Source organism: Octopus sinensis, linkage group LG14 (genome assembly GCF_006345805.1).
Source record: "Octopus sinensis linkage group LG14, ASM634580v1, whole genome shotgun sequence".
In the NCBI taxonomy this organism is placed as follows: domain Eukaryota; kingdom Metazoa; phylum Mollusca; class Cephalopoda; order Octopoda; family Octopodidae; genus Octopus; species Octopus sinensis.
The window spans coordinates 28,274,147-28,300,753 of record NC_043010.1 but is presented as its reverse complement, the minus strand read 5'-3'; the positions used below and the strand labels follow the sequence as shown (position 1 = coordinate 28,300,753).

Genomic DNA, 26,607 nt, shown 5'->3' with positions numbered 1-26,607 from the left:
AGTTGACGCTAATCTATTTCCTTCTATTCGAAACGTTTACAATTTCAGCGTAAGTTGTTAAAAGTGACCCAAATATCCTCTAAATTAACGAGCAATTTTTAACAGGAAGTTAATTCATGATAAAATTGCTCGGTTGTTTAAACATTAACCAATTGTTCCCTTTTGTTAAGTAATCTTAGTGATCTAGTTACTTCCTGAGATATCATGTGTTGTTTTATTAGGTAAATTTACCTTTTATCATTTAACTATTTAACAATGTTTGATATATACAGGGTGAGTGAAAACTAACTCCCTTATTTTAAAATAATTATTAATTACTCTTTCACTTGTTTCAGTCATTAGACTGCGGCCATGCTGGAGCACCGCCTTTAGTCGAGCAAATCGCCCCCACGACTTATTCTTTGTAAGCCTAGTACTTATTCTATTGGTCTGTTTTGCCGAACCCCTAAGTTACGGGGACGTAAACAAGCGATGTTGGAAGGGGACAAACACAGACAGACAGACAGACACACACACACACACACATTCTTCAAGCCAATTACACGGAGAAAGGTGTTCGCCTCCATATATATAGGTACGAGGAGATGCATGAAATATAAACCACTGGGCCTTAATACTTTTTATCAAAAAGAAAAACAACTAAATATTTATCAACAAATATCAGTAATGAAAATCATTCTGTTCATAGAAGAAAACATGTTTAAAATGTTAAACGAGTAGCTGGGACATAATCGTTGCCTGGGCACATTTCACTTCCAAGTCAAATTAGTTTACAGCAAATTTCAAAACATTTGTAACTATTGTTATTGTAGTTATTATTATTGCAGTTGTTGCTTGCCATGTTGTCTCTCATATCTGCATTAAATTCCACTTTTATGCTCTCTCGAATATCCCCGACCCTACTCAAACAAATTAAGCTGTTTGTCTGTAGTTTGTATTGCAACATCAGTCTTGGTAAAGTTCACATCCTATAACGCGTGCAGTATGAAGAACAGTTTCATCCATTGGAATTGAATTTACCCCATTCCTCACTCATAAACACATACTGCAATTTACTTGACACAACCATCAAAAAGACCAAAATCACAAATATGACGGAAACAGCTGTAAAGAATTGCTTTAGTACTTTCACTCTTTGTCTCTTCTTGCTGAGCTTCATACCTAAATATACATTCGTTTCAAATATTTCGTAAGCACTTTTCACTTCAACTCATTTAAATATCAAATTAAAAGTTACGTATACCTTTAGGCGGGCATAACATCCTTGTACAACGAATTCCTCCATCTTTAAGACAATTACATGTGTTGCAGTCTATTTTAAATGATTCTCCTTCAGCGTAATCTTTCCCCTTATATTGGCACACGGCAATGGATCTTTCCACTGAAACAAATTCCAGACGTTAGAAGCGTCTTGCAAATAAGATATATTTTCTGGTATAGTCGAGGCACTGATTCTAAATATGCTAGCAGTTTTGCACTGTTTGCTCCAGTTTTGAAGATATTTCACATACGCCTTATATAATGACACCAGAGCATGGGTTCTCAACCATTTTTTTAATGGACCTCTTTGATTACTCTTTTAATATGTCGGATCCCGCTAGCCATTCGATGTATAAAAACTAGTTTTATAGAAGCTTTTTTTCAAAATTTTTATTTTGTTTTCCACACATTAACTTGTGCAGGTTGAACTAAATAAAACGTTAGACAAAGAAACCCAGCTTTTCTTGCATCACACACCAATACATACATCTAAAGCAAAATTATTTTCAGGGGCCCTTGAAATATTATTGTGGATCCCCAGTTTACTATTTTCTTACGTGGACCCTACCAAAATCTTATAGGATCCACAGGGACCATATGGATCCAGGTTGAGAATCACTGAACTAGAGTGTTACTTGTCATACGAAAGGTAATTTTGGAATATTTTTATCAAGTTGATTGGTGCTTTTATAACAAATGATGAAAGGAATATTAATTCTCCTATGAAAAATATTTATCACCTTAAAATAAAATTAAATAAAACAAATTTCTTAAATGTATAACTGTTACTATTACCTATTTATCATTTACGCTCCTCCGCCTCATTCTGCTACAAAGCCTAGTATGTGCACTCTCTCTCTCTCTCTCTCTCTCTCTCTCTCTCTCTCTCTCTCTCTCTTTCCCTTTTCTATATAATATATAACGTGACTGAAGAAATCATCAAATATGGTGGGGACAAAATAAAGAACCATTCCGTTCACCATTTTAAGTCACTGTCCTCCCACAGCACATAAATATACAGGTTGTGGGGAATAAATTGTCGTCAAAATCACACAAAAATGAAAATAACACATCTCATTTTAACAAATATATTTACCAAAATTACATAAATATATCTTGAAATACTAAAGAGTAAATTTATTCAATAAAATCACCATTGGCTTCAACCACGCCCTCCAGATGACTTCGGAATCTTCTGCAACTCTTCTGGACAGGCTCCTTATTTAAGTTGGTGAATGCTACCATAATCCTTGTTACAAAGAGTTTTGTTGATCTCTCGCTCAACTATGCCCCACACATAATAATCAAGGGGGTTTCAGTCTGGGCAGTCAGGTGGCCAGATGTTAGGGGTGATGTGGTCGCAAAAATTGTCTGACAGTCATAACTGAGTCCTCCTGTTTGTGTGGCATGGTGCAGAGTCCTGTTGCCAGACGTAGGGTCTTCCAGCAGCCACTCTCTTCACTCAGGGCAGTACTACCTCCTCCAGACACTTAATGTAGGCCTCCGTGTTGAGTCTGAGGCCGTGTGGGAAGATGAAATGGAAGGCATAACGTTACCATCACCAGTGATCACTCCAAACACCATAATATTAACTGGATGTTTGATTTTTATCACTTTCAGTACATGTTTTGGGGATACGGCAAGCTAACGGATGTTCTGTGTGTTCACTATCTGTTTGTAATGGAGCCTCTGACGCGAATGCCAAGCAATACAGCATGTCGTTTCCAAATTTCTGGCAGAGTGAATTGCGTCATGGTTGTGTTCTTCTCACAGACGGTGCCCAACCGACCCTTCTATACTGTGTAGTCGACAAAATCAAAAACAAACAATGCACATAATTAAAAACATTAAAATGGCGACAATTTACCCATCGCACCCTGTACATCTCTTTCATACGTTATCAAATTAAATATTTTGTATACCTTTAGGTGGACACAACATCTTTGTGCAAGCTGCTTTTCCGTCTTTAAGACAATGACATATGTTGCAGTCTTTTTTGAATGATTCTCCTTCAGCATAATCTTTTCCATTCTCGTGGCACACAGCAGCGGATCGTTTAACTGAAAAATAATTCACATGTTGGAAACTAAATATAAAAGCAGTTTCTCTCTCTCTATCTCTCTCTCTCTCTCTCTATATATATATATATATATATATATATATATATATATATATATATATATATATTATATATCTTTATTGCCCACAGGGGGCTAAACACAGAGGGGACAAACAAAGAGATTAAGTCGATTACACTGATCCCAGTGCGTAACCGGTATTTATTGAATCGACCCTGAAAGGTTGAAAGGCAAAGTCGACCTCGGCGGAATTTGAACTCAAAACGTAACAGCAGAGGAAATACCTATTTCTTTACTACCCACAAGGGGCTAAACACAGAGAGGACAAACAAGGACAGACAAACGGATTAAGTCGATTATATCGACCCCAGTGAGTAACTGGTACTTATTTAATCGACCTCGAAAGGACGAAAGGCAAAGTCGGCCTCGGCGGAATTTGAATTCAGAAGGTTCGGCAGACGAAATACCGCTAAGCATTCGCCCGTCGCGCTAACGATTTTGCCAGCTTGCTGCATATATTATATATATATATATATATATATATATATATATATATATATATATATATATATATTATATATATATATATATTATATATATATATATATATAGTCGCCATGATAGATCGTTAGCCACTACACACATTCTTTTCTCTCCTTGTTTTTTTTCTGTGTCCCTTTCTGTAGAAGAGCGTAGGCTCGAAACGTAAAATACTTTTTCTATTCCTGAGCGTTATACTAATACACTAATACATCTGTTTGTTTTGTACACCACCTGTCTTCGTCTTTTGTTTTTTTTCGTAAACTCTCCCTATATATATATATATATATATATAATATATATATATATATTATATATATATATTATATATATAAGATAGGTATATATATATATATAATATATATATATATATATATATATGGTAGGTAGGTAGATAGGTAGGTAGGTAGGTATATATGATAACTGCTGTCCCTTAGTGATGACGACACGTAAATATCCAAACACTTCGTTAGCGAGCACAATGCTCTTGATTATGAAATTAATTATCACACAAATACCTTGAGGTAGACAGAACTTCTTTGTACAAGCTGCGAAACCACCTTTAACACAACGACATATGTTGCACTCTATTTTGAATGATTCTCCTACAGCGTAATCTTTTCCATTATGGTGGCACTTGTCACTGGATTTTTTAGCTGGAAAATAATTCAGATGTTGGAAATCTTATATAAAACTATTGTATAATTTATAGGAAACCCGTCAATACATGCACACACACACACACATTGATATATCTTAATCAAACACTAATTTGCCCTATACCATGAGAAAGGATAACGAATATTTTTATACATTGTCTATACACAACACACATCGTTATTCTTACCACTTCTAATCTACATGACGCCCTATTTCTGACTGGTCCATTTGCATTTAAATAAAACACGTCTTCTTCACGTCCAAACACAACAGCGAACCAGCAATCTTCGTCTATCTTCTAATCAAATTGATTGATTAAGGTTAAATCATAATAAGACAATTTCTATCGTGTCACCGCTATTCACCGCCATAAACCATTTCCTACTCCAAGTTCACTATCAGCTAGAAGCACCCCTAGTTCTTTGCTCACAATCCTTGGCAGTAAACAGATTCCTCTCACAAACCCTTTAAAATCAGGTTTTGCTGATAAAACCTTGTACTTGACATCATTATTCATATCCCAAACACAACAGACGTCTGCAATCATTCAAACAATTGAAATCTTGGCACGATATTATGATGCAACTTCAGTATTAGATAAGAGGATTTCCTTGAACGTTTTTACTGAGGTAACCAGAACCATCGAGCGAAGGGAATCACAATTTCAAAAAGACAACCACCAAAAGAGACAAACATTCTCCATAAAGATTCAAAATGTTTTTAAAAAAGTCTTTAAGTACAAAAATTTAATTTGTTTTAATGGCGTCGCCCATTACAAATTGACGTAAAACAGGCTTGGCGGAGTATCATTATTCACCAGCGGAAATTATCTTTAGTTAGAATTATCAGATACAAACGGGACCCAAAGGCTAACCTATTGGGTTATTTCTAAAGACTATTCCTCACCACAAAAAAACCCACCGAAGGCGTAGCCTGTGTTGTGTCTGTATGGATAGTCGCTCATCTGCTACTCATTGAAAAATTAAAGAAATTGGAATAATTGGAAAACGATGATTACTTATTGCATTTTATATACTTTATGCACAATTTTATAATCTTTATACACAGCACTCATTAAATAAATATTTACTCTTAATTTACCATTTTCCCCATAAAGAAAAAATATCCCATACATATGATACAACCTTTAGTTAAATTGCATATATCTGCCACGTAAATAAGCGTGGATATTTCACGGAATTGCACTTATGCGTATGCGTTAAGCGATAAGTGATATAAAAAAATCCTTAGTTCAATTGAAAATAAAATAGACTTTTCACTATCCCAGTCACACTGTCGCAGCCTCGATCTACATTATTCGCTTGGTATCAGTGCTTTAAATATATCCACAGTCATTTTCTTATCTTTAAAGCGGGTTTAGACGTGAGGAGCAGACTGTAGTTATTACTCTCACCCTCTATCTCCCCTCTCTCCATCCTCCACTCTCTCTCTTCCCTATCTCTCTCTTGAGAGAAAACTAAGAAGATTATCAATATTATCGGAAATCATTTATTCTTTATGTAAACCACATCTTCAAAGTGAGAGCGTTTTAATAGTAAAAAGACTAAACCATCGCTCAAAACAACCGGACAGTTGTCACATAGTTATGTTGCCGTCTCCATATTGGCCAAGTTTACAACTTACAATATCTACAGAAGTCAGGATGGCGTTTTCCCGTCAACATAGTTCCAAGAAGACGGACCAAACCAATTCCTATTCAACGTCTGCTTCTGATGCTCCAAATATCGACACCCCACCCAATGTTAAATGAACTCATTAATACACTATGAGACTTGAAGCATTGAGTTACAGACGAATCACTTTCCGTCCTCAAATTGAAAACGTCGTGGTAACGGTAGCAAACAAACACAGTATTCCCCATCTTGTGTCCTTGCCCTTCCTTTGTGGCCACCACCCATAAATATTCAAACATTTCGTGATGGAGCATCAGCACAACACTGTAAATTATGAAATTAATGGTCACACAAATACCTGGACACAACATCCTTGTACAAGCGGCCAAACCACCTTTTACACAACGACAGGTGTTGCAGTCGTCTTGGAATGATTCTCCTACATTGTAATCTTTTCCATTATGATGGCACTTGTCACTGGATCTCTTAACTGGAAAATAATTCAGGTATTGGAAATTAAAATAATATATAACATATAATAAATAGGAAATTCATTACCACACACACACACACACACACACACACACACACACACACACACACACACCACACACACACACACACACACACACACACACACTAATGTCCTATACAATTGAAAAGAACTACAAATATTATCATAAAATTCTCTATACTAGTTGTTCCCGACAATTTTTTCTTCTTTCCTTCGAATCCCTTTAATTCCTGTTTTTCTCGGATGGATCCCTATTAATCATTCGATGCTTCTAAAAACCCCTTTGTATTGTAATTAAATATTATTTAGAATTACATTTAAAAATTGTTAAAACATTTTGTGCATTGTTGAAGAATAACCTATTTATTGCTCACAAACTTTAACAACTAAATTCGAAAGAAAAATGAATATTCTAGCAGGATAACTTACTAATACACAAGGACAGATTTCTCTTTTGTTAGAAAAAAAAGGTACTACTTTAGCGGTACATTATCCAAAGCGAAACTTGTGGTTGATGCTGCTGTGCAATATTCAGCTCCAAAGAAGTTGTCAGTGATAATCAAAGAACATCTCTTAGGTAAAATGTCGAATCGGTTACGAGCTTTTGAGAGAAAGTTAGTAACAGAAGTGAAACAGGTTCAGCAAGGTAAGATGAAAGAAAAGCAGTGACGCACAACAGCGCTTTCTCCCAGAGTAGAGGATATTTGTACGCAGGATCATTACTTCTGCATAAATTGTGTTTCCTACCTATAAATCTTGCTTCAAATGTTTCATCGTCTTGCAATCCAATGAGACTTTGCAGCGGATGTCCACATCAACAACATTAATATCAAAGCGAAGTGTCGCCTTAAGTGATATTCTAACAAGTGTCGAAACCGAGTTGTTAAATTATGAAGTTCATGTCACGACAATACACAACCCTATTCGCGCGAGAGGTCGAGTTATTGACTAACCAGCAGCCAGACTTCACGAGATTCTAGATGCTTCTGGAACTTATTCGTACAATGATTATATAAACGCATGTTTATAGCGCCAACTGCACCCGAGGTTCAGCTCACACACTCCATTGTCATTACAATAGTCGTTTAAACGGCTTTTGCTCAACCTGGAAATGTCGCTCAACTCGGCCGATATGAGTCTAATGTGTATATCTTCTCCTGTCTTCGCAAGCTTCAGTACAGAGCTTTTGTAATAAACTATTAATGAATGCTGCGGAATTACTATTTCAATGGTGTTGACTCGAGGACATTTCATAATTCTTGACCGACTGAATATCACTTGTTCAGGGAAATAAGAGTTGCTATCAAATGTTTACATGATCTTGTTACACTGTTATTGACACGCAGCCTCACAAGCAACGTGACAGTATATATTTAGCTTGAGTAGCGTCGATAAGCCGTGATTGCATATCTTAATGCAAATTTTTAAAATGTTCCAATGGTGGAATCGATAACAAACACATCGTTCATCATTTTGTGTATCTCTGCACTTCCTTAGTGGACATCACACATAAATATTCAAATTAATGGGTATACAAATACCTGGGCACAACATCCTTGTACAACCTGCCAAACCATTTTTACCGCAAATACATGTGTTGCAGTCTATTTTGAATGATTCTCCTTCGGCGTAGGTTTTTCCATTATGGTGGCATCCGTCACTGGATCTTTTCGCTGGCAAAATATTCACGTGTTACAAATCAAATTTTAAAACATCACATTATATATAGGAAACTTGATAATACATATACACACACTCATATATCATTATCACCCAACAATATGCATTGGTAAATATTTATGTATGTCTCTTCTATTTTTTAATCATTATAAATCTTCCACTGAGGAGGGATCCATGTATGTATGCATGTATGCATGTATGTATGTATGTATGTATGTATGTATGTATGTATGTTTGTATGTATGTATGTATGTATGTATGTATGTATGTATGTATGTCATTATTCAGTTTTATTTAAGCTTTCTTGCTAGTAGAGAAAGAGCCGGTTTTTAACATAGATCCAAGGCTCCTTCGTTGGAATTTCAACATTAGCAGGTAATTTTTGTATATATGTGTGGATATGTGCAGTATTTCGGGTCAGTGCATCGGCAAATTTGTATATTTTGTTTTATGTATGTATTCTCATGCATATAGTAGCATGTCTAAACATGTGCATATGTATGTATGTGTGGGTATGCGTGTGTGCTACTATGTGTGTGTGTGTATACATTTACGGGGTGTGCCTTTAAACTACATCAGATAATGGTTCCCTGTTTCAGGAGTTTCAAGGTCTTCAGGTGTGCGGAACCATCTCTTAGCCAATCTTGTTCGCAGGTCTACTCTGACCCGGAGTAGTGGCACCTGTCAGGATCCCAGTTATGGATTAACTACCATATCTGATAACATTCGATCTGATCGAGGGGACGCTTGATTCGTGCCAGGGTTCTCAGTAAAACGAGTGGGAGTGCGTGGATCCCTAGCTGTTGTCATAGTAACCGTCTAGGAAAAGAACCATCTGATGTAAAACATGCGATTTCATGTGATTATTGGTAATTTCACTCTGGCTTTTCACCAGGTGTTAATCGCAGAAACACAAAGTTAGAATTATGACATAGAGTAACATTGTCCGTCAACGGTTTTGGCTTCCGAAATGAAACATTCCAGGCTGGAATTTAAGAAGGATGTCTGCTACACTGACACCGCCACAATCTACGTCTTTCGTTGAGTCTCAATGATTTAAATATATCCACGGTCACTTTTTAATGTTTAAACCGGATTTGGACGTGAGAAACAGACCTCTTTCACTTTCTCTCTCTTTCAGTTTCTGTGTATGCACCCCTCAATTCGACATTCTTAAATACTAAATTTCATGTTATATATACCTTTATTTATGCAAAACATTAAGGTACAAGCTACGTTTCCATTTTTCCCACAGACACATGTGTTGCAGTCTTTTTTGAATGATTCTCCTGCAGCAAAGTCTTTTCCATCGAGGTGACACACAGCAGCTGATCTTTTCCCTGGATCAGATGTGAGAAATCAAAATATATAAATGATATAATGGAATGAACAGCACATGTACATATACATACGCAGATGAGGGTGTGTGTGCGCGCGCTTGCATGTGTGTTGTAAAGAGAAAGAAACAGAGAGGCAGATAGATAGATAGATAGATAGATAGATAGATAGATAGATAGATAGATAGATAGATAGATAGATAGATAGATAGACAGATAGACAGATAGATAGATATGCATGTATGTAGAATGTATATATGTCTGTAGTTATGTAAGTATGTATGTATGTATATATGTATCTATGTATCTATGTATACAGATATACCTGAGCGATTGTATGTGTGGCCGAGTATATGTTCTTATATACTCACCATATATGTATATGTATTCATTTAATTGTTTCAAACCCCTACAGGTTGTATTCCAGATGAGCCAAATCCTAATAATTCTCATCAGATTGGCACATAATTGGCCAATTAAAGCAACACACCGCATATCATCCAACCCATAAACATTACGACGAATACCTGTATACTTCAAGTCAACACAAGAGTAAACCCACTGATTGTTTAAACCTCACTAGTAACAAACTTGAGCGGCCACACGTGTTAAACATGCAACACAGTCGTCTTTCTCAGAGCCTTGACACAACCAAGAAGAAGATTATCAATATTATCGGATATCAGTCGTTCTTTCATGTAAACCACATCTTCAAAGTGAGAGCGTTTTAATAGTAAAAAGACTAAACCATCGCTCAAAACAACCGGACAGTTGTCACATAGTTATGTTGCCGTCTCCATATTGGCCAAGTTTACAACTTACAATATCTACAGAAGTCAGGATAACGTTTTCCCGTCAACATAGTTCCAAGAAGACGGACCAAACCAATTCCTATTCAACGTCTGCTTCTGATGCTCCAAATATCGACACCCCACCCAATGTTAAATGAACTCATTAATACACTATGAGACTTGAAGCATTGAGTTACAGACGAATCACTTTCCGTCCTCAATTCAAAAACGTCGTATCGGTAGCAAACAAACACAGTATTCCACATCTTGTGTCCTTGCCCTTCCTTTCTGGCCACCACCCATAAATATTCAAACATTTCGTGATGGAGCATCAGCACAACACTGTAAATTATGAAATTAATGGTCACACAAATACCTGGACACAACATCCTTGTACAAGCGGCCAAACCACCTTTTAAACAACGACAGGTGTTGCAGTCGTCTTGGAATGATTCTCCTACATTGTAATCTTTTCCATTATGATGGCACTTGTCACTGGATCTCTTAACTGGAAAATAATTCAGGTATTGGAAATTAAAATAATATATAACATATAATAAATAGGAAATTCATTACCACACACACACACACACACACAACACACACACACACACACCACACACCCACACACACACACAACACACAACACACAACACCCACACACACACACACACACTAATGTCCTATACAATTGAAAAGAACTACAAATATTATCATAAAATTCTCTATACTAGTTGTTCCCGACAATTTTTTCTTCTTTCCTTCGAATCCCTTTAATTCCTGTTTTTCTCGGATGGATCCCTATTAATCATTCGATGCTTCTAAAAACCCCTTTGTATTGTAATTAAATATTATTTAGAATTACATTTAAAAATTGTTAAAACATTTTGTGCATTGTTGAAGAATAACCTATTTATTGCTCACAAACTTTAACAACTAAATTCGAAAGAAAAATGATATTCTAGCAGGATAACTTACTAATACACAAGGACAGATTTCTCTTTTGTTAGAAAAAAAAGGTACTACTTTAGCGGTACATTATCCAAAGCGAAACTTGTGGTTGATGCTGCTGTGCAATATTCAGCTCCAAAGAAGTTGTCAGTGATAATCAAAGAACATCTCTTAGGTAAAATGTCGAATCGGTTACGAGCTTTTGAGAGAAAGTTAGTAACAGAAGTGAAACAGGTTCAGCAAGGTAAGATGAAAGAAAAGTAGTGACGCACAACAGCGCTTTCTCCCAGAGTAGAAGATATTTCTACGCAGGATCATTACTTCTGCATAAATTGTGTTTCCTACCTATAAATCTTGCTTCAAATGTTTCATCGTCTTGCAATCCAATGAGACTTTGCTGCGGATGCCCACATCAACAACATTAATATCAAAGCGAAGTGTCGCCTTAAGTGATATTCTAACAAGTGTCGAAACCGAGTTGTCAAATTATGAAGTTCATGTCACGACAATACACAACCCTATTCGCGCGAGAGGTCGAGTTATTGACTAACCAGCAGCCAGACTTCATGAGATTCTAGATGCTTCTGGAACTTATTCGTACAATGATTATATAAACGCATGTTTATAGCGCCAACTGCACCCGAGGTTCAGCTCACACACTCCATTGCCATTACAATAGTCGTTTAAACGGCTTTTGCTCAACCTGGAAATGTCGCTCAACTCGGCCGATATGAATCTAATGTGTATATCTTCTTCTGTCTTCGCAAGCTTCAGTACAGAGCTTTTGTAATAAACTATTAATGAATGCTGCGGAATTACTATTTCAATGGTGTTGACTCGAGGACATTTCATAATTCTTGACCGACTGAATATCACTTGTGCAGGGAAATATGACAAACAAACACATCGTTCATCATTTTGTGTATCTCCGCACTTCCTTAGTGGACATCACACATAAATATTCAAATTAATGGGTATACAAATACCTGGGCACAACATCCTTGTACAACCTGCCAAACCATTTTTACCGCAAATACATGTGTTGCAGTCTATTTTGAATGATTCTCCTTCGGCGTAGGTTTTTCCATTATGGTGGCATCCGTCACTGGATCTTTTCGCTGGCAAAATATTCACGTGTTACAAATCAAATTTTAAAACATCACATTATATATAGGAAACTTGATAATACATATTCACACACTCATATATCATTATCACCCAACAATATGCATTGGTAAATATTTATGTATGTCTCTTCTATTTTTTAATCATTATAAATCTTCCACTGAGGAGAGAGCCATGTATGTATGTATGTATGTATGTATGTATGTATGTATGTATGTATGTATGTATGTATGTATGTATGTATGTATGTATGTATGTATGTATATATGTATGTCATTATTCAGTTTTATTTAAGCTTTCTTGCTAGTAGAGAAAGAGCCGGTTTTTAACATGATGGAGCATCAGCACAACACTGTAAATTATGAAATTAATGGTCACACAAATACCTGGACACAACATCCTTGTACAAGCGGCCAAACCACCTTTTACACAACGACAGGTGTTGCAGTCGTCTTGGAATGATTCTCCTACATTGTAATCTTTTCCATTATGATGGCACTTGTCACTGGATCTCTTAACTGGAAAATAATTCAGGTATTGGAAATTAAAATAATATATAACATATAATATATAGGAAATTCATTACCACACACACCACACACACACACACACACACCACACACACACACACACACACACACACACACTTATGTCCTATGAAAAGAACTACGAATATTATCATAAAATTCTCTATACTTGTTGTTCTCGACCTTTTTTTCTTTCCTTCCAATCCCTTTAATTCCTGTTTTTCTCGGATGGACCCCTTTTAATCATTCGATACTTCTAAAACCCCCTTTGTATTGTAATTAAAATAGTATTTAGAATTGCATTTAAAAATTGTTAAAACATTTTGTGCATTGTTGAAGAATAACCTATTTATTGCTCACAAACTTTAACAACTAAATTCGAAAGAAAAATGAATATTCTAGCAGGATAACTTACTAATACACAAGGACAGATTTCTCTTTTGTTAGAAAAAAAAGGTACTACTTTAGCGGTACATTATCCAAAGCAAAACTTGTGGTTGATGCTGCTGTGCAATATTCAGCTCCAAAGAAGTTGTCAGTGATAATCAAAGAACATCTCTTAGGTAAAATGTCGAATCGGTTACGAGCTTTTGAGAGAAAGTTAGTAACAGAAGTGAAACTGGTTCAGCAAGGTAAGATGAAAGAAAAGCAGTGACGCACAACAGCGCTTTCTCCCAGAATAGAGGATATTTTTACGCAGTATCATTACTCCTGCATAAATTGTGTTTCCTACCTATAAATCTTGCTTCAAATGTTTCATCGTCTTGCAATCCAATGAGACTTTGCTGCGGATGCCCACATCAACAACATTAATATCAAAGCGAAGTGTCGCCTTAAGTGATATTCTAACAAGTGTCGAAACCGAGTTGTCAAATTATGAAGTTCATGTCACGACAATACACAACCCTATTCGCGCGAGAGGTCGAGTTATTGACTAACCAGCAGCCAGACTTCATGAGATTCTAGATGCTTCTGGAACTTATTCGTACAATGATTATATAAACGCATGTTTATAGCGCCAACTGCACCCGAGGTTCAGCTCACACACTCCATTGTCATTACAATAGTCGTTTAAACGGCTTTTGCTCAACCTGGAATTGTCGCTCGACTCGGCCGATTCGCAAGCTTCAGTCCAAAGCTTTTGTAATAAACTATTAATGAATGCTGCGGAATTACTATTTTAATGGTGTTGACTCGAGGACATTTCATAATTCTTGACCGACTGAATATCACTTGTGCAGGGAAATAAGAGTTGCTATCAAATGTTTACATGATCTTGTTACACTGTTATTGACACGCAGCCTCACAAGCAACGTGACAGTATATATTTAGCTTGAGTAGCGTCGATAAGCCGTGATTGCATATCTTAACGCAAATTTTTAAAATGTTCCAATGGTGGAATCGATAACAAACACATCGTTCATCATTTTGTGCATCTCTGCACTTCCTTAGTGGACATCACACATAAATATTCAAATTAATGGGTATACCAAACCTGGGCACAACATCCTTGTACAACCTGCCAAACCATTTTTACCGCAAATACATGTGTTTGGCAGTCTTTGTGAATGATTCTCCTTCGGCGTAGTTTTTCCATTATGGTGGCTCCGTCACTGGATCTCTTCGCTGGCAAAATATTCACGTGTTACAAATCAAATTTTAAAACATCACATTATATATAGGAAACTTGATAATACATATACACACACTCATATATCATTATCACCCAACAATATGCAAGGTTGAATATGAATGTATAACTCTTCTATTTTTTAATCATTATAAATCTTTCACTGAGGAGGGAGCCATGTATGTATGTATGTATGTATGTATTATGTATGTATGTATGTATATTTGTATGTATGTATGTATGTATGTATGTATGTATGTATTTTTGTATGTATGTATGTATGTATGTATATATATATGTATGTATGTATGTATGTATGTATGCTTGCATGCATGCATGTATGTATGTATGTATGTATGTATGTATGTATGTATGTATGTATGTATGTATGTATGTATGTATGCATGTGTGTATGTATGTCATTATTCAGTTTTATTTAAGCTTTCTTGCTAGTAGAGAAAGAGCCGGTTTTTAACCTAGATCCAAGGCTCCTTCATTGGAATTTCAACATTAGCAGGTAATTTTTGTATATATGTGTGGATATGTGCAGTATTTCGGGTCAGTGCATCGGCAAATTTGTATATTTTGTTTTATGTATGTATTCTCATGCATATAGTAACATGTCTAAACATGTGCATATGTATGTATGTGTGGGTATGCGTGTGTGCTACAATGTGTGTGTGTGTGTGTGAGTGTGTGTATACATTTACGGGGTGTGGCTTTAAACTACATCAGATAATGGTTCCCTGTTTCAGGAGTTTCAAGGTCTTCAGGTGTGCGGAACCATCTCTTAGCCATTCTTGTTCCCAGGTCTACACTGACCCGGAGTAGTGGCACCTGTCAGGATCCCAGTTATGGATTAACTACCATATCTGATAACATTCGATCTGATCGAGGGGACGCTTGATTCGTGCCAGGGTTCTCAGTAAAACGAGTGGGAGTGCGTGGATCCCTAGCTGTTGTCATAGTAACCGTCTAGGAAAAGAACCATCTGATGTAAAACATGCGATTTCATGTGATTGTTGGTAATTTCACTCTGGCTTTTCACCAGGTGTTAATCGCAGAAACACAAAGTTAGAATTATGACATAGAGTAACATTGTCCGTCAACGGTTTTGGCTTCCGAAATGAAACATTCCTGGCTGGAATTTAAGAATGATGTCTGCTACACTGACACCGCCACAATCTACGTCTTTCGTTGAGTCCTAATGATTTAAAATATCCACGGTCACTTTTTAATGTTTAAACCGGATTTGGACGTGAGAAACAGACCTCTTTCACTTTCTCTCTCTTTCAGTTTCTGTGTATGCACCCCTCAATTCGACATTCTTAAATACTAAATTTTATGTTACATATATACCTTTATTTATGCAAAACATTAAAGTACAAGCTACGTTTCCATTTTTCCCACAGACACATGTGTTGCAGTCTTTTTTGAATGATTCTCCTTCAGCAAAGTCTTTTCCAAAGAGGTGACACACAGCAGCTGATCTTTTCCCTGGATCAGATGTGAGAAATCAAAATATATAAATGATATAATGGAATGAACAGCACATGTACATATACATACGCAGATGAGGGTGTGTGTGCGCGCGCTTGCATGTGTGTTGTAAAGAGAAAGAAACAGAGAGGCAGATAGATAGATAGTAGATAGATAGATAGATAGATAGATAGATAGATAGACGGATAGATAAATAGATATATAAACAGACAGACAGACAGACAGACAGACAGATAGATAGATAGATAGATAGATAGATAGATAGATAGATAGATAGATAGATAGATAGATAGATAGATATGCATGAATGTAGAATGTATATATGTCTGTATTTATGTAAGTATGTATGTATGTATATATGTATCTATGTATACAGATATACCTGAGCGATTGTATGTGTGGCCGAGTATATGTTCTTATATACTCACCATATATGTATATGTAATCATTTAATTGTTTCAAACCCCTACAGGTTGTATTCCAGATGAGCCAAATCCTAATAATTCTCACCAGATTGGCTCATAATTGGCCAATTAAAGCAACACACCGCATATCATCCAACCCATAAACATTACGACGAATACCTGTATACTTCAAGTCAACACAAGAGTAAACCCACTGATAGTTTTAAACTCACTAGTAACAAACTTGAGCAGCCACACATGTTAAACATGCAACACAGTCGTCTTTCTCAGAGACTTGACACAACCAAGAAGAAGATTATCAATATTATCGGAAATCATTCGTTCTTTAGATAAACCGCATCTTCAAAGTGAGAGCGTTTTAATAGTAAAAAGACTAAACCATCGCTCAAAACAACCGGACAGTTGTTACATAGTTATGTTGCCGTCTCCATATTGGCCAAGTTTACAACTTACAATATCTACAGAAGTCAGGATAGCATTTTCCCGTCAACATAGTTCCAAGAAGACGGACCAAACCAATTCCTTTTCAACGTCTGCTTCTGATGCTCCAAATATCGACACCCCACCCAATGTTAAATGAACTCATTAATACACTATGAGACTTGAAGCATTGAGTTACAGACGAATCACTTTCCGTCCTCAATTCAAAAACGTCGTATCGGTAGCAAACAAACACAGTATTCCTCATCTTGTGTCCTTGCTCTTCCTTTCTGGCCACCACCCATAAATATTCAAACATTTCGTGATAGAGCATCAGCACAACACTGTAAATTATGAAATTAATGGTCACACAAATACCTGGACACAACATCCTTGTACAAGCGGCCAAACCACCTTTTACACAACGACAGGTGTTGCAGTCATCTTGGAATGATTCTCCTACATTGTAATCTTTTCCATTATGATGGCACTTGTCACTGGATCTCTTAACTGGAAAATAATTCAGGTATTGGAAATTAAATGTAAGACTATCATGCAATATATAGGAAACTTGTCAATACGTAAACATGCTTTGGTATGTCCTCAGACACCAATTTGTCTCATACCATTAAGTAGGGTGACAAATATTTTCATGCATTTGCCTTCACAACACATACGCTTACTTGTAAAGCGAACCAGATCTAATTTACACCAACATCTATCACCGTTCTTTTCTCACAATCCTTGGCAGTAAACAGATTTCTCTAACAAACCCTTCGAAACCAAGCTTTGCTGATCAAACCTTGTACTTGACATCATCATTCATATCCCAAATACAACAAACGTCTGTAATCATTCAAACAATTGAAATCTTGGCACGATATTATGATGCAACTTCAATATAGGATAATAGGACTTCCTTGAACGTTTCTACCGAGGTACCCAGAACCATTGATCAAAGGGAATCACAATTTCAAAAAGACAACCATCAAAAGAAACATACATTCGCCATAAACTTCCAAAACCAAAATGGAGATCGTCAATATTATCGGAAATCATTCGTTGTTTACTTAAACTGAGAGCGTTGTAACAGTAAAAGAATTAACCATCGCTCAAACAAACGGACAGTTGTCACATAATTATGTTGCCGTTTCAATATTGGCCAAGTTTACAACCTACAACATCTGCAGAAAGTCAGGATGGCGTTTACCTGCCAACATAGTTGCAAGAAGACAACCATCAAAAGTGATATTACATTCTGACCAAATTAATTCCTTTTAAACGCTTGCTTCTGATGCTCCAAATATCGACACCACACCCAATGTTAAATGGACTTATTAATACACTATAATACTTCATGCATTGCGTTACAGACGCAGCTGGTACTTGATTTATCGACTCTGAAAGGATAAAAGCAAAGTCTACCTCGGCGGAATTTGAACTCAGAATGTAAAAACAAATGAAAGACTGATAAGCATTTCGTCCGGCGTGCTAACGTTTCTGCCAGCTCGCCGCTTTAGACTCGTTGAAATATTAATAAGAGAAAGAATCAACTTTTATAATGTTAATTTATAACAATAAATATTTTAAATTTGCATAATGTAGAATTCGTTAAGTAGATGTCATGTGAGTGAATAAAAAAATAGGAAATTGCCAATATAACAGTTGACACATTTCTTAAAAATTAGACATTGGTTGATAGTTTCAACAGGTATTATCTCAAATCTCTAATCGGGGGATGCGAAATTATTTGCCCACGAGAGTTCCGGACCCCAATTATGTACTTCTTTGCATAGATTCAATCAGAGCTCAACTACCAAACTAATTTATGAGCGCATAATAAGTGATGGGCAATAGGATAAGGTGTTCATCTTGTGTTTGTTAACTTGACAAAGTCAAGGTGAGCTTTGAATGGTTGTATGCAAATGAGTTCAATACTGGGGTTCAGAACACTCGTGGGGAAAAAAATTCGCTCGGAGGACGAAAATTATCTTAACAAGTGTGGATCGAGAGCAGAGTTTCTAAACCATTTCTTTGACTATGGAACCCTTTTGATTCCTATTTTACCCGGATGTATTTCCTTAACCATTCGGGGTGCAAAAGATCCCTTAAATTTTTATAATTAAAATATTATTAGGAATTGATTTTTAAAATGTTTTGTGTGCTGTAGATGTATAACCAATTGTACATAAATTTTAACAACAAATTCTTGTACGGAACCCCGTTGAGAACCACTTATTGAGGGAAGCATAGGCTCAGGACACAGTGAGAAAGAATGCCAATGCCAGTTAAAATTTACAGTGTTATAAGCTCGCCATAAAGTTTTCGAATGTTTTAAAAAGGCTTTAGGTGCAAAAAATCAAATTTGTTTTAAAGTTATCGCGCAAGATAAACGGACGTAAAAGAGGTTTGGTTGAGTATCGCTAAATATAGTATTTATTATTCACCAGCAGAAATTATCTTATATATACTGTCACGTTGCTTGTGAGGCTGTGTGTCAATAACAGTGTAACAAGATCAAGTAAACATTTGATAGCAACTCATATTTCCCTGCACAAGTGATATTCAGTCGGTCAAGAATTATGAAATGTCCTCGAGTCAACACCATTGAAATAGTAATTATCTTATAGTTAGAATTATGATGTGTAGAAATATCGTTCGGCAACGGTTTTGGCTTCCGAAATGAAACATTCCTGGTTGGAATTTAAGAAGGATTTCTGCTACACTGTCTCATCTACATCTCGATCTACATCTTTTGCTGAGAGTCTCAACCATTTAAATATACCCACAGTCACTTTCTTATGTTTAATCGGATTTGGACGTGAGAAACAGACTGTGGGTATTTCTATATCATAAAAATATAATCTATCTATCTATCTATCTATCTATCTATCTATCTATCTATCTATCTATCTATCTATCTATCTATCTATCTATCTATCTATCTATCTCTCTCTCTCTCTCCTCTCTCTCTCTCTCTCTATATATATATATATAATATATATAATATATATATTATATATATAAATGGTAAATGAAGGCGGGAAGATTGGAAGATACGAGAATTTTTATTAATCACGACAACTGTTTCGACACATCTAGCAGCGATTCTTCACGGGTGGGATACTTAACAACTGATTAAGGAGCATCCGATGGTGTACATGTGTTTCTTGGGGTGATAAATAGATGTAATTCGTTAAAATAATTGTTCCGCAATGTATCCTCCCTTTTAATGTAAAGCAAAAACCCTTTCGTTACTGTATTTATTTTGAGGTGCTCTGTGCTTCTTTCAATTACTTTAAATATAACAAAGAATTTAGTAAAATAACTTAGTTATCATTCAGCTAGTGATGGGAACATAAATTGTGACTAAGGTTTGGTGGAAGATTTTAGTTCAAAACTTATGAAAACAAGATATTTATACCCAGAGCTAGAGCCGGTTTCAGCCGGGTCGGTAACGAAAGTGGGGATATATCTTCATTTATTAAACTGTGAAAATGACCGTACTTTACCACTAAGCTAACAGGTATAAACTGTTCGTTTTACTATTGAATATAATATATATATATATATATAATATATATATATATATATATATATATATATATATAATATATATATATATATATATATATATATATATATATATATTATTCGCCATGCTGGACCACCGCTGAAATGCACTATTTTTTTTCATTCTCCCTCTGTATATTTTCTCTTATTCCTTTCTGTTGAAGAGCATCAGCTCGAAACGTAAAAGACCACAAGAGAAACATTGTACTTGACAAAACCCTTCAATTCCATAATCTCAAAAACAAAAGTCAATAAACTCCCAAACGACCCAGCTCTTGATCTGTAGAGCACCTTCGTTTAACTTCTTTAGAAATGAAATTAAATGTATCCTATACCTTTGGCCAGGCATAACATCTCTGTACAAGCTGCCACGCCATTCTTACTACAAATACACGTATTGCAATCATTTTTGAATGACTCTCCTTCACCATAGTCTTTTCCTTCGTGGTGGCACACAGCACTGGATCTTGTCACTGAAACATAATTCAAATTTTGAAAGTTAAACATGAAAATAAAATCAAATATATACGTAACTGGTGGGTGTTAATTGAGTGGTGTGTATGTACATATACATATATACATACATACATACATACATACATACATATATACATACATAAATACGAGCGTGTGTGTGTGTTTGTGTGTGTTGTGTGTAATTGGCTGAGTCACGTGAATGGCGTAGATCGCATGATCTTCCCCCAACCTCAATTAATGGTTTGTTTCATAAACATTATTACTAAGATGGCAAGAATGCGCAGATGATTGGCGAAATGGATACTGAGATCATTAAACACGAGAGATGACATTCGTTCTCAGCTCTCTGGACTCTTGTTCAACCATGATGGCCACCGAGAGTTAAACTAATTGTGAGGTGGTTAGCGATCTAATTTGTTGCAAACATTACATACAAATACACATACATACGAGTGTGTGTGTGTGTGTGTGGTGTGTGTGTGTGTGTGTGTGTGTGTATGTGTGTGTGTATGAAGGAGAGAGAGAGAGAGTGACAGAGGGAGAGACGAGGACGGAGAGAAAGAGAGAGAGAGAGAGAGATTGGTAAAACTAAAGTCAAAATTTAGTATAGAATGTACTACCATCTCTTGAACTAGACTCCACTAAATAGCATCAGTGACCAGTTACTGCAAGAGGGTGAAGTTCGAAGATTCGTGACTGTTCAGCAACCAGTCGATAAAAAAATTAGCAACACACTTGAGAGTATGAAGGATTGAATGTAAGTGCACATAAGAAACTGCCGGATATTCTACTGTCACGAGAGATGAGGATGTGTCATGACAATAAACGGAAACGACGATGTCACGATATCAAATTGAATCATTCAATAAAAGACAACGACAGACGTCCGTGCATTGGAGCTAAGAACAGAATATGATATATATATATATATATATATTATCCGAAACGCATAATATTAAATGTCCATCACGACTGGTTTTACCAATCGGTAAGACCAACCATGATGGATATTTAATACTATACATTTCGGATAATACACCCACTTCCTTTCTTTGGATTATGGTCTCTTAGACGACTCACGTATATATAAATATATATATATATACGTATGTATGTATGTATGTATGTATGTATGTATGTATGTATGTATGTATGTATGTATGTATGTATGTATGTATTATGTATGTATACTCTTTCTGTCTCATATATATATATATATAAGATTATATATATGTATATAAGATTATATATATGTATGCATGCATGCATGCATACATACATACATACATACATACATACATACATACATACATACACGCTTATTCACACGAAATAATAATAATAAATGTTTCTTACCAAAGACCACAGCGACGAGACAAGCAAGTATGAAGAGTTTGCGCATCATCTTTCTGAATGAAGACGTCTACAACTGCTGACTTCTGAGATGAAAACAGCTAATATATATATCTACAAAAACCGATAATATTGACAAATGTATCTCAAGCGATGTAATGTAACTAATGGAAAAACGATGTTTTACACGATGTTGCGTAACTTAGGATCAAATTACTTGGTTTTAAAATTTTGGAAACATGAAAAGACATGTCGAACATATGTATAATTTAACAAATTGGTGTATACTCTGTGTGTGTGTGCGTGTGTGTGTGTGTGTGTGTGTGTGTATGTGTGTGTGTGTGTGTGTGTATAAATACATATGTATGTATGCATGTATATACATATATATGCATATCCATTCATTCATTCAGTTCTCATTGTGCCTTGTGGCACTTGAGGTGACAGCAAGATCATTCCGCCTTCTAACACTGTGAGCGTCTTCGACAGCTCGTTCCATTGTTAACCATCTGCTTTTAAGCTCTTTTGTTATTGCTCCCCGCCACGTTTCCTTTCGTCGGCCACGTCTTTTACCTTGTGGAACCCATTGCAAAGTGATCCTGACAACTGAGTTCGCTTTATAGCGACAAACTCGAGCCAGCCATTTCCATCTCCTCGCTTCAATAGTTTCCCTTATTGGTTTCATGTTAGCCTTGGTGTGTAGTTGGTTAATCGAGATCGTATTCAGCCAGCAGACCATCAACATTTTTCATAAACATTTATTTTCAATCACCTCCAATTTCTTTTCAATACTTTTGGTTGATTCCCAACATTCGGACCCATAGAGGAGGATGGTATGATGCTTTTGTAAAATCGTATTTTGGTGCTCTTGCTGAGTATTGGTGATTTCCATATTGATTTTAACACACCGAATGATTGGTTTGGTTGGCTTTGCTGATTCTTGTACTTATTTCATGAATGCAGTTTCCATTCATTGCTATTTCGGTGCCTACACACATATACACACGCCCACACACCTACATACACACACATACACGGACACACCCATACATACTTACATACATACACCTATACACACACGCCCACACACCTACATACACACACATGCATACACACACACACACATGTACGCACACACACACACATATACGCACATACATATATACCCACACACATGCACACACACACACACACATACGCACATGCATGCATGCATGCATGCACACGCGCACACCTACACGCATACACACACACACACGCACGTACACATACATACATACACACACGCATACATACACCCATACACATACATGCATCCTACACACACATACATACACACTCACACATACAACCACACACACACTCACTCACACACCTGTATGTACGCGCACACACATGCACATACACACACTTCCCCACACCACACACGTACATACATACACACTCACACATACCACCACACACACACACACGGACATACATCTATGCACACACATACATACACACATACTCACATACATTCATCGGACACACTGCCACCCGGACATACACACAGACACACTCACACATCCACACACATACATACTTACGCACATACTCGCAGGCTCGCGCACGCACGCGCTTGCGCCGGTTCGCGTACGCCTACGCTCCGCAGGCACCTCGCTCTTGGAACCGACAAGACCTCCGCCCGTTCCTGGGACCGTCGCGTGTCGTTGGGTTTTCCGACGCCCGCCTCCGCGGGACCACTCTTCATCTTCCCCTCAGCTGGAGTCCTTTTTCCTTACCCCCCCCTTTTTCGTTACACACGCGCGCACACATATACAACATTGCTAAATATATACATTACTCTTACACACATTCAATCTACTCGCCATTTATACCACCACGACACTGGACACACACACACACTACTACTCAACAAACGCTGGCACGCTACATACGCCCCCACCCCTTCCCCTCCCTCCCTTCCTCCTTCCTCTTTTTCTTACTACTGACCTTTGTCTGCTAAGCTGACACTATCTCGCCCCTACTCACACGCCTACACACAGACGCACACACTAACACACACATATATATTTTTTTGTTTTTTCATCTCGCCTCACACACACACATACACACACGCACACGCGCACACTCACACATACACACACATCTGTTGCGTTACCAACCTTGTCTCCACTCTTTTGCCTTTAAAAACCCACTTTGCTCTGTTTTCGTAAACATCCGCCTTTCACCATGTGCAACTCGTAAACACCAGTCGTCTTTTTTCTCTTTCCCTGTTGCCCGCTCTGGGATCTTTCTTTCCTCTCTCTTCTTTCTTTATGTTTCCGACGAAGAGCTCCGCTCGAAACGTCATACCTCCCTGCTTCCTTTTCCTGAGCGCCTATATAATAATACTGTAATTGTTCCATTGTTGTTGTTTTTTTGTTTCCCGTTTGGATTAAAATTATATATATATATATATATATATATATATATATATATATATATATTTTGCGGAGATGTACTCGCATAGCAAGTAATTTGATCTGAGATCGTGTGCTGAAACGAAAAGAATTGCAGCGTGGAAGGTGTTTATAAGCCATTTAAGAAACACACAAAAGCCGTTCGATTCACTCCAACATTTAAGTTTAATTTGTCAAAATATTTTCGTCGCTAAAATCCGCGACCTGTTCACTGACTTAAATGTTGGAGTGAATCGAACGGCTTTTGTGTGTTTCTTAAATGGCTTATAAACACCTTCCACGCTGCAATTGTTATATATATATATATATATTTAATATAATATATATATATATATAGAGAGAGGACATTACTATACATAAATGCCACACGCTAGGAGGGACTCTTAAAGTCAAAACTACCAAAATAAAATGTTTGACTTTAAGAGTCCCTCCTAGCGTGTGGCATTTATGTATAGTAATACCTTCTATATAATATAAATAAAATATTTAAGAGAAAAATTGGTGGATTTTTCTCTTATGAGGTTTTTCAAGATTTTATCCTATTTTTAAATATATATGTATATATATATATATATTAATAATAATAAAATGATAACAAACAAATGAATGAGACCTCGATATTATGTAAATAGAGGAATTTATATATATATATAGCACAGAACAATCAGTAAGTTGTCATAATAGAACTCAGAGTTTCAAATACCGGAGCTAAGAGCTTCGAGGCATTTTCATCAGCTATTTAGATGGGTCTACTTACGTACATACATTAATGCATACATTTATACATATATACTTATACCCTTTCTCCGAACTTGTGATGTCTGACAGAACCATACTAGTTCGGACAGATGAATATACTATGCATGAGAGAGAGAGAGAGGAGACGAGTGGACAGACAGACAGACAGACAGGTAGGCATATACAGACAGACAGGCAGACAGACAAACAGAAACAGCAACGTTAAGTCTCCGAACCAATTATGTTATTTGACAATATGTTAAGAGTTTGTCATGCCTTCCTCGTTACGCTGTTTCCGTTCCCAAAGCACTTATCTTTCAATAGTTTTGTTCCCTTAGTCCTAAGGGTTATAGTTTAACTTTGCTGAGACATGGCAACAATGAGAAATTACCAATTTCTTTTCTAGGGAGCGTTGTTCTAGTTCAAGCCCAGCACGCAGAATAAAACTACTTATGAAAGGCGAGTATTTTGACAAGTGGGTGATATAATCCATCTATAATCCACCTAATGTAGCCGATATTGGGGATGGGCTGAGCACCAGATTTCCAATATTTATACGCTATTATTTATAGCTCTGTCACCTTCGAGTTTCACTGTTCTAAAATAGAATTATTCTTCATTCTCTCGAAGAATATAAATTCTTATGGCGTCAGCAACATTCAATTTTAGCTGTTAAGCATAAAGTTCCTAAAATGGATGGAGAAATTCGAAGAAATGTTTTGGTCCAATGGTAGATCATTTGTCATGTTTGCAAAAGATGTTGGTTCGGGCCTTACAAGTAGCCTTCGACTTTTTCTGTATCCAAAAGGGATTTTTAAACACAATATTTACATGCTATTATTTATAGCTTTATTTGCTTCGAGTTTCACTCTTCCAAGAAAAGAATTATTTTGTTTTCTATTTCTACCAAGAATAATAACCTGACACAT

The 26,607-nt window shown here is 36.5% G+C and overlaps 1 protein-coding gene across 9 annotated transcripts in view; it reads right to left on the bottom strand.

Annotated features, from left to right (window-relative positions):
• Nucleotides 1-22,588, bottom strand: part of LOC115219295 (kielin/chordin-like protein) — a 34,398-nt gene extending 11,810 nt beyond the window's left edge. For 2 of the 9 annotated variants that reach the window (XM_036508758.1, XM_036508760.1), the window contains exons 1-12: nt 22,479-22,588; nt 20,981-21,118; nt 17,451-17,582; nt 16,087-16,230; nt 12,432-12,563; nt 10,871-11,002; nt 9,569-9,706; nt 8,228-8,359; nt 6,531-6,662; nt 4,397-4,534; nt 3,183-3,320; nt 1,244-1,381 (exon numbers count right to left, since the gene is read on the bottom strand). In XM_036508758.1, coding sequence (XP_036364651.1) covers nt 1,244-1,381; nt 3,183-3,320; nt 4,397-4,534; nt 6,531-6,662; nt 8,228-8,359; nt 9,569-9,706; nt 10,871-11,002; nt 12,432-12,563; nt 16,087-16,230; nt 17,451-17,582; nt 20,981-21,118; nt 22,479-22,527 — 1,543 coding nt within the window. In that variant the 5' untranslated portion in view covers nt 22,528-22,588. Of the gene's footprint in view, nt 1-1,243; nt 1,382-3,182; nt 3,321-4,396; nt 4,535-6,530; nt 6,663-8,227; nt 8,360-9,568; nt 9,707-10,870; nt 11,003-12,431; nt 12,564-12,956; nt 13,089-14,592; nt 14,652-16,086; nt 16,231-17,450; nt 17,583-20,980; nt 21,119-22,478 lie in introns of those variants that run through there. The other 7 variants (XM_036508759.1, XM_036508763.1, XM_036508761.1 and 4 more) reach the window with 7 other exon arrangements.
• Nucleotides 22,589-26,607: the final 4,019 nt, after the last annotated feature.